We start from the raw sequence: 9,124 nt of genomic DNA on the forward strand, positions 1-9,124 counted from the left end.
CAGAGAACATAACTTTGGACCACTCAGCAGCAGTCCCAGGCGAGACGCTTCTGATACTGTCTCTGTCATTTGTGGCTTGATACAAGGAATGCGACAGCTGAAACCCATGTCTTGCATAAGTCTGTGCGTGGTGGTTCTTGAAGCACTGACTCCAGCTGCAGTCCACTCTTTGTGAATCTCGCTTACCACATTTTGGAATGGGTTTTGTTTCACCATCCTCTCCAGGATGAGGTTATCCCTTTATTACTTGTACACTTTTTTCTACCACATCTTTTCCTTCCCTTCACCTCTTCATTAATGTGCTTGAACACAGAGCTCTGTGAACAGCCAGCCTTTTTAGCGAATACCTTTTGTGTCTTGTCCTCCTTGTGGAAGGTGTCAATGGCAGTATTTTGGACAACTGTCAAGTCATCAGTCTTCCCCATGATTGTGTAGCTGCAGAACTAGACTGAGACCATTTAAAGGCCTTTTCAGGTGATTTGAGTTAATTAGCTGATCAGAGTGTGGCACCAGGTGTCTTCAATATTGAACCTTTTCACAATATTCTAATTTTCTGAGATACTGAATTTGTGGTTTTCATTAGATGTCAATTATAATCATCAACATTAAAAGGAATAAACATTTGAAATATATCAGTCTGTGTGTAATGAATGAATATAATTTACAAGTTTCACTTTTTGAATGGAATTACTGAAATAAACTTTTTCAAGATATTCTAATTTTATGACCAGTAGCTGTACAACTGTTCACAGTATTGTTAGGGAATCTTATAATAAAGCGACCAGACGTTTTCGGTTTTTAATCTGTGTTTGTTTTAAAAGAAAAGAAAAATAAAATGAGCTCCATGTGCTACTTTTGTGATCAAATAAACCAACCGTAGGTTTTGTTGAAGAACTGCTCTTTGGAAGGCTGGGCCTCGTTTTGGTCGAATGAGGCTTCCTTGCCACTTTAGAGGACGTTGATGACAAAGCAGACGAAGAAGATGATTGCAACTTATTCAGCTCAGCCAGCAAAGCGGGAGCGAGTGTCTTAACCACAGTCGCTAAGTCAGACTCTCTGGACAGAGACTGGACAGCTAGAAGAAAGAAGATACAAAAACGTTGCGGTTACAAGTGTCTGAAAACAAAACGCACTCTTGAAGCTGCTTGGTAAGATAAAAGATGAACAGCAAGCAATGACGTCTCTCATTTAAGAAGTTTTTCCATTGACAAACACATTGACGACAGTTGAAACCGGCTCCTTTAAATTTCACAGCAGTAAAAACGATTCTATCACCATGAACTCTGAGAAACTTGTCTTTTTACTATGTGTCCTATTTTAAAGGTAATACGTCTACAAGTTGGCAAACCTGGTGTTTCCAGTAGTTTCTTAGCCAGTCTCTCTGAGCTTGTTGACCTTTGCTGAGTCTTATCCGTAGAGGATCGCTTTTCATGATTTCTCCTGGGCGAGGAGCGTTTGTCAATGCTTCTCCTTAGAGGCGATCGGTGCTCGTGGCTCCTCCTTGGTGGCGACCATTTCTCTTTACCGGGTAGAGATTGTCTCTCGAAACTCCTCGAACGTGAACGGTAACGGGAGGCGGTAGGCCGGCCATGCTGTGGGGAGAGGGACCGAGGCAGAGCCCTAAAGGAGATAATGATCCAATAATTTACAACTTATCCTGATTCATGCTCAATAATCCAGGCAGAACCATCTAACAAGGTTGAGTCAGGTCCTCTGGACGGATTCTTCCATCCAGAGGACCTGACCGACAAACTCGTAAAACTTTTGATTGAAAAGAAAAGTACTTCAGATGAAAAGGCTACGACAAAGTTAACATTCTGTTCCTTTGGTATTTAACAATGGGTATACGATCATTTCTGGTTTGTACGTTTCCCATGAAGTAATTGTGGTTTTACAGACCTGTGAGACTGCCTTGCTCCATATGGCGACTGTGATCTGTTGCCATGCCGGTCTCGTCTATTTTCAGAGGTACGGCGTTGATGCGGACTGCGAGAAGAGCTACTGTGCCTCTGTCTTCTATCATAGCATGGACTGCGTGAACGGGAACGACCAAACCGTTTATCCCTTCTTTCCTCTGAGCCATGTTGGCGGAGAGGACTGTGTGAGCGGGAAGGGCTGTCATGTCTGGATTTCTGGTGACGATTCTGGGCAGACGTTGAAGACGAGAGCTGGGCATTTTTACTTGGAGCGCTTAAAAGAGAGACATCGAGAAAAGCAGAGTTCAGTTACAAAAGAAGTTGAAAAGTCACAGCTGTAATGTTTTTTAAGCATATTTGACATGGACCACGCAAGAAACAATGCTGCAAGTTTAAACAATGCCACTGTTGCTTTGTCTAACCAAAGGTTAATTTGCTAACCTAGACCATGGTTAGGTTTTTTGAACTAAGCTCAATAATAATTAAAAAAAATACCCTCCACACATAAAAATACAATGAAATGCAAATATGGATGAAACAAAAACAGGAAAATCCCTTGGATGGAATCGTAGAAATGCTATTTTTTGAAGGACTGAGAGACTTACCTCGATAACACCTTCTCATCATTCCAGTTTGGGTGTCTGTGGAAAAAGTAATAAGCATAACCTTTCATATTTTTGATAAAATGTTTTTGCATAAGACAGAAACTTACAACTTGTCAACAGCATTGTTCCTTGAGACTTTATTAAAGAAATATGGGCATCTATCCCATCAATACAAAAGTCTTCACATGGCCACAGATCGCCAACGATCGTAGGACCAATGTTTGGTCTTTCTTACTTTAATCTGCAGGGGATGCTGTAGCGAGCACCTTTGCATGAAAGACGTGGCATTTGTATGCACGCCAGATCCCTTACCTGACACAACCTGAGCTCAAACATGCGGCCTCAGGAGTCAGGATTACAAGCACTGACCACTGAGCTACCACAGCCACCAATGAAGAGCGAGAAATCAATGGGAAAAAACCACAGCAGCTCTCAGAGTTGATACATTCAGATTCTATACTGGTCAAGACTGCGTAAGGACACGAACAAAACCAGTTTCAACATCTTGATTCAAGCTCAATAATCCAAGTAGAAAATCCAACAAAGTCAAGTCCCAGTGTTCCATCCCAGTGGCTCACTCATGAACTATGACATTGACCTATTCTCTCTAGCCCCGCTAGAGAAACAAAAGGTGACTAATCTGGGGGTGATAATGGACCCGTCCTTAAAACTCAACAGTCACGTAAACATGATGGTCAAATCCTGTTTTTTTCAGCTGAGACGGCTGTCTAAGCTGAAGCCTATACTCAACAAAAAGAACCTCGAGACAGTGATCCACGCCTTCATAACATCTAGGCTTGATTACTGCAATTCACTTCTGTTTGGAATCAGTCAGTCCTCCATTGCTCGTCTACAACTGGTCCAAAATGCTGCAGCCCGATTTTTAACTGGTACAGGCTATAGAGAGCACATCACGCCAGTTTTGGCCTCCCTGCACTGGCTACCCATTCACCTTCGGATCCATTTCAAAATTCTCATGTACGTTTTTAAATCACTGAACAGTTCCGCCCCATCCTATCTCACTGATCTTCTGCAGCCATATGTCCCACCGCGCTCTCTGAGGTCAGCAGACCAGATACTTCTCTCAGTCCCAGAAACCCGTCGTAAGCTCAGGGGTGACAGGGCTTTCTCTGTTGCAGGTCCACGACTGTGGAATGAGTTGCCACTGAGTGTCCGGCAGGCTCCCACACTCTCAGTCTTTAAGTCTCGCTTGAAGACCCACTTCTATTCGCTTGCCTTTAACACGGTGTGATTTGTTTTGGTCCGGTCTGTTCTCTACTCTGTTGGCCATTTTAGTTAGCTCCTGCTGCTATTTGTTTCTGTATTTCTATTTTATGTTTTCCTGTCTGCTGTGCATGTTTGTGTTCTTTTGTACAGCACTTTGGTTGGCCTTGTTGCTGTTTTAAGTGCTATATAAATAAATTGGTATGGTATGGTGTCAGGTCCTCTGGACGGTTTCTTTTTGTTGAAATGTTTCGTCTTTCATCCAAAAGACTTCATCAGTCCGAGGAGTCACAACAAACTCAGTCTTATAAATAGCACCTTCACATAGGGAGTCAACCAGTAGTTTGATGGTGATAAGATGGTTGCTGGAGTCCATCCTCTCCCCCGCCGACTCATTTGAGGCAGTCATGGCCAAAGTGGTTCAAAACTGGATATCTTTGAACCACTTTGGCCACGAGTGCCTAAAACGAGTTGGAGGACAGGGCGGACTCCCGAAACCATCTGAGCACCGTCAAACTGGTTGACCCACCATGTGAGGATGCTATTTATAAGACTGAGTTTGTTGTGACTCCTCCAACTGATACGTCTTCTGGACGAAAGACTAAATGTTTCAACAAAAAAGAAAAAAAACGTCCAGAGGACCTGACTTGACTTTGTTAGAAACCAGTTTTAACTTCATCACAAGCTCAATAAATCTCTGACTTTACTCTAAGTCCATTTCTCTGTGTATTGTTTTTTTAAAGCTATAAACAAGAAGAGGACATAATTAATGTTTTAACCAATTTTGCAAAAAGAAAAGTTGGTTTTGTAATGGTGACACCTAGTGTGAAGCTTCTATGTACGCTCAATGAATCACCACATGCTTAAAGTCAAGTCAGGGTTAGAATTTCTAAAGAGCATTTATATACAACTCCCACTCAAAGATGTTGGTTTAAAACTGTGACGTTTGAAAACAAAGTTAAAAAAGAAAAAACTCACTGTGTCAGCAGTTTGCAGTTCTCGAGATGCAAGCTGGAATTTTGGTGGAAAAGCCAATCCTATTCAAAACAAACAATGTTTAAAAAAAGGCCCGACTTTCATCGAACCAGAACATGGAACTTCCAGAAAAAATTCTGACACATTTAAACATTGTCCAACATTGTTGCTCATTGTGAATCAAGTTTAAGATATTAAACCGTTATGGACAGTTCTGCTAAAAAGAAAAACAAATGTCTGAAATGGACAGGAAAGCTTTCAAACCCACGTAGTCCAAAATGTAACAAAAACAACATTTAGAAACAGTATTTGACATCTCAAGTTAAAGGTAACAAATCTTGATCACGTATTAAAACTAATGGAATAGTAACAAAGCCGTAACAAGCTGAAAATGTCCTCTTGGAGTCAGGAAGCTCCCGATTCTGGATCTTAAGCTCTCCTCCAGGTTTTGAGTATTTTCTGTGTAGCCGAGGGTCATCCAGAGTGAGGTCAGGTTTGGATCAGGGAAAAATAAAAAACACGAACACAACAAAGAAGAAATTACAGATGAAGGTTGGATGTGTAAATCAGGGAAAAGTACAAGGAAGCTTTTCCATTTTGAAGAGTCAAAATGGAAAATGTAATCCATCCATCATCTTCCACTTGTTCTGAAGTCGGGTCTCGGGGGCAGCAGCTTGAGCAGAGAGGTCCAGACATCTCCTTCCACAGCCACCTCTTCTGGGAGGACTCCAAGGTGTTGCCAGGTCAACCGAGAGACACGGTCTCTCCAGCATGTCCTAGGTCTTCCTCGGGGTCTCCTCCCAGTCGGACATGCCTGAAGCACCTCCCTAGGGAGGTGCCCAGGAAGCATCCTTACCAGATGGCCTAACCACTCAACTGGCTCCTTTCGATGTGGAGGAGAGTGGTTCTACTCCGAGTCTCTCCTGATAACTTCTCACCCTGTCTCTAAGGGAGAGTCCAGCTACCCTGCAGAGGAAACTCATTTCAACCTCCTGGATCCAAGATCTCATTCTTTCGGCCAGAGTTCATGACCATAGGTGAGGGGAGGAACGAAGACCAACGAGTAAACGGAGAGATTTGCCTTACAGCTCAGCTCCCTCTTCACCACAATGGACCGGTACAGAGTCTGCAATACTGCAGACACTGAACTAATTCATCTTTGTCAATCTCAGGCTCCATTCTTCCCTCAATCGAGAACAAAACCCTGAGATACTTTAACTCCTCGACTTGAAGCAGAACCTCACCCTCGACCCCAAGAAAAAAAGTCTGTGTAGCTTATATTAAGAACTTAAAAACACAGTAATTAAAAACAAAACGAGCGCAATAAAAAAGGCTAGCACTGTTAAATAAAAAGGGACACCTACCAACTTTTAGTTAGAAGATGATCAAACTGAACCAACAATGATCAAGGTTAAAGTAGAACAAAGCTTAGATTTAAACACAATTTTTTTTTTTTACAGGAACTAAAGATAATCCATCAGCCAGATTCATCGGGTGTCCAGTTGGTTCCACATCATGTCCTTTGAGCCATTTGGTTCCAATCTTTAACTCAAATGAAGTCTTTTCATCATTTTACATAGTTGTGCAACAGTCACTGTGTGACAATGCCCATGATATGCCGATTAATAATCTAAAGACACAATTGCTGTTTCAAGTTGGTTGAAAACTCTGTATCCCTGCTTTAAAATGTAGACAAGTATTTAAATCAGTTCAGTTTGTCTAATGAGTTAAAGAATAATTTCCCACATTTAAAATCCACAGTCATTCATGTTTCATCAAAACGGTTTTTCCGGATGCGGAAAAAGCATTTATTTATTAACCTTTATTTAAGCAGGCAAATCCCCCTGAGATCACAGATCTCTTTTTCCAAGGGATGCCTGGGTCTGAAGACAGCCTAACAAGCTGGTCGTAAAATTTAAATACCATGTAAAAGTTTATTTATTTCAGTAATTCCATTCAAAAAGTGAAACTTGTATATTATATTCATTCATTACACACAGACTGATATATTTCAAACAAACGTCTGTTTCTTTTAATGTTGATGATTGTAACTGACAACTAACAAAAACCAAATTCAGTATCTCAGAAAATTAGAATATTGTGAAAAGGCTCCATATTGAAAACACCTGGTGCCACAGTCTAATCAGCTAATTAACTCAAAACACCTGCAAAGGCCTTTAAATGGTCTCAGTCTAGTTCTGCAGCTACACAATCATGGGGAAGACTGCTGACTTAACAGTTGTCCAAAAGATGGCCACTGACACCTTGCACAAGGAGGGCAAGACACAAAACATCATTGCTAAAGAGGCTGGCTGTTCACAGAGCTCTGTGTCCAAGCACATTAATGGAGAGGTGAAGGGAAGGAAAAGATGTGGTAGAAAAAAAGTGTGTAATAGGGATAACATCCTGGAGGATTGTGAAACAAAACCCATTCCAAATTGTGGGGGAGATTCACAAAGAGTGGACTGCAGCTGGAGTCGGTGCTTCAAGAACCACCACGCACAAACGTATGCAAGACATGGGGTTCAGCTGTCACATTCCTTGTGTCAAGACACTCTTGAACAAGAGCCAGCGTCAGAAGCGTCTCGCCTGGGACTGCTGCTGAGTGGTCCAAAGTTATGTTCTCTGATTGCAGTAAATTTTGCATTTCCTTTGGAAATCAAGGTCCCAGAGTCTGGAGGAAAAGATGAGGCACAGAATCCACGTTGCTTGAGGTCCAGTGTCACGTTTCCAGTCAGTGATGGTTTGGGGTGTCATGTCATCTGCTGGTGTTGGTCCACTGTGTTTTCTGAGGTCCAAGGTCAACACAGCCGTCTACCAGAAAGTTTTAGAGACTTCATGCTTCATGCTTCTGACCAACAATTCAGAAGAGCTGAAGGCCACTATCAGAGCAACCTGGACTCTCATAACACCTGAGCAGTGCCACAGACTCCATGCCACGCCGCATTACTGCAGTAATCCAGGCAAAAGGAGCCCCAAGTATTGAGCGATGTACATGCTCACTTTTCAGTTGGCTAACATTTCTAAAAATCCTTTTTTTAATTGGTCTTAAGTAATTTTCTAATTTTCTGAGCTATTGAATTTTCATTAGTTGTCAGTTATAATCATCAACCTTAAAAGAAATAAACATTTGAAATATATCAGTCTGTGTGTAATGAATGAATATAATGGAATGAACGGAATAACTGAAATAAATCAACTTTTTCAGGATATTCTAATTTTAAGACTAGTAGCTTTCTTTTTAGACTGTGGGTGGAAACCAGAGGACCTGGAGAAATTCAGTGCAAACAGAACATGCAAACTCCACACTGAAGAATACCAGGCCTAACCCAGGGCTTAAACCCATGACCTTCTTGCTGTGAGACAATAGTATTAACCACTTTTACACTGTCCTGACCAAGTTTATCTTAAAAAATTAAATGGCTAAAAGTGTTAAAAATTAATAACATGCTGGAATTATACAAGACAAAAACAAAATGCATTTTTATTCTACAACGAAGAGCACAAAAATTGTCCAGTTGTCCATTGTCTCCCACTATTGGGGAGTGGTGGCGCAGAGGTTAGAGAAGGTGGGCCTGTGATCGGAAGATCGCCGGTTCAAGCCCCGGTACCGACAACATCAAAAATGTGGGTGGGGTAGGCAAAGCACCCACAACTGCTCCCACCCCCATTCGTCCCACTCTGGGCCCATGAGCAAGGCCCTTAACCTCCACCTGCTTCCTAAACAGGTCTCTCTTGAAAATGAGTTCTCGTGGCTCAATGAGACTACCTGGACAAATAAAGGCTAAATGGAAAAAAAAACCTTCCAATGTCCTAAATGTAGTGAGAACAAAGTGCAGTTTTACACTCACCTTCATCGCGGCACATGCTTTGTTACAAAGACAACAGGTATGTGGAAATGTCTGGGGTGTCATCGCAGCGTAGTCTTGCATCGTTGCTGGTGTCAGCTTAAGACTGGACCTCCTCGTCTTTGCTGGAAACTGCATCTTGGAAGGTGGCACCAACGTACGAGGTGTAGTATAATACAGGCTTGGAATTGGCTGAGGAGGATGAATAGGGATGACCGAAAGTAGAGGTACTGGTTGTGAAGCAGGAAAACCTCTAGGCTGCAAAGGTTGCTGCTGCCTCTGCTGCGACTTCTGCTGCTGCTGCGACTTCTGCTGCTGCTGCGGCTTCTGCTGCTGCTGTCTCTGCTGTTGCTGCGGCTTCTGCTGTCTCTGCTGCTGCTGTCTCTGCTGTTGCTGCGGCTTCTGCTGTCTCTGCTGCTGCTGCGGCTGCCTCTGCTGCGGCTGTCTCTGCTGCCTCTGCTGCGGCGGCTGCTGTCTCTGCTGCGGTGGCTGCTGTCTCTGCTGCTGCGGCGGCGGCTGCTGTCTCTGCTGCTGCTGCGGCGGCTGCTGTCTCTGC

The 9,124-nt window shown here is 42.7% G+C and overlaps 1 protein-coding gene across 1 annotated transcript in view; it reads right to left on the reverse strand.

Moving 5' to 3' along the window:
* Positions 1-8,749, reverse strand: part of LOC119429275 (zinc finger protein 638) — a gene marked incomplete at its 3' end in the record, with an annotated part of 23,745 nt that extends 14,996 nt beyond the window's left edge. Inside the window, 7 exon segments of the mRNA XM_037696936.1 lie at positions 266-317; positions 876-1,075; positions 1,349-1,620; positions 1,900-2,190; positions 2,522-2,557; positions 4,724-4,782; positions 8,572-8,749. Coding sequence (XP_037552864.1) covers positions 266-317; positions 876-1,075; positions 1,349-1,620; positions 1,900-2,190; positions 2,522-2,557; positions 4,724-4,782; positions 8,572-8,706 — 1,045 coding nt within the window.
* Between the last annotated feature and the right edge of the window lie 375 nt (positions 8,750-9,124).

This window comes from Nematolebias whitei, unplaced genomic scaffold (assembly GCF_014905685.2).
Source record: "Nematolebias whitei isolate Nwh7 unplaced genomic scaffold, NemWhi1 Nwh_scaf_282, whole genome shotgun sequence".
Taxonomy (NCBI): domain Eukaryota; kingdom Metazoa; phylum Chordata; class Actinopteri; order Cyprinodontiformes; family Rivulidae; genus Nematolebias; species Nematolebias whitei.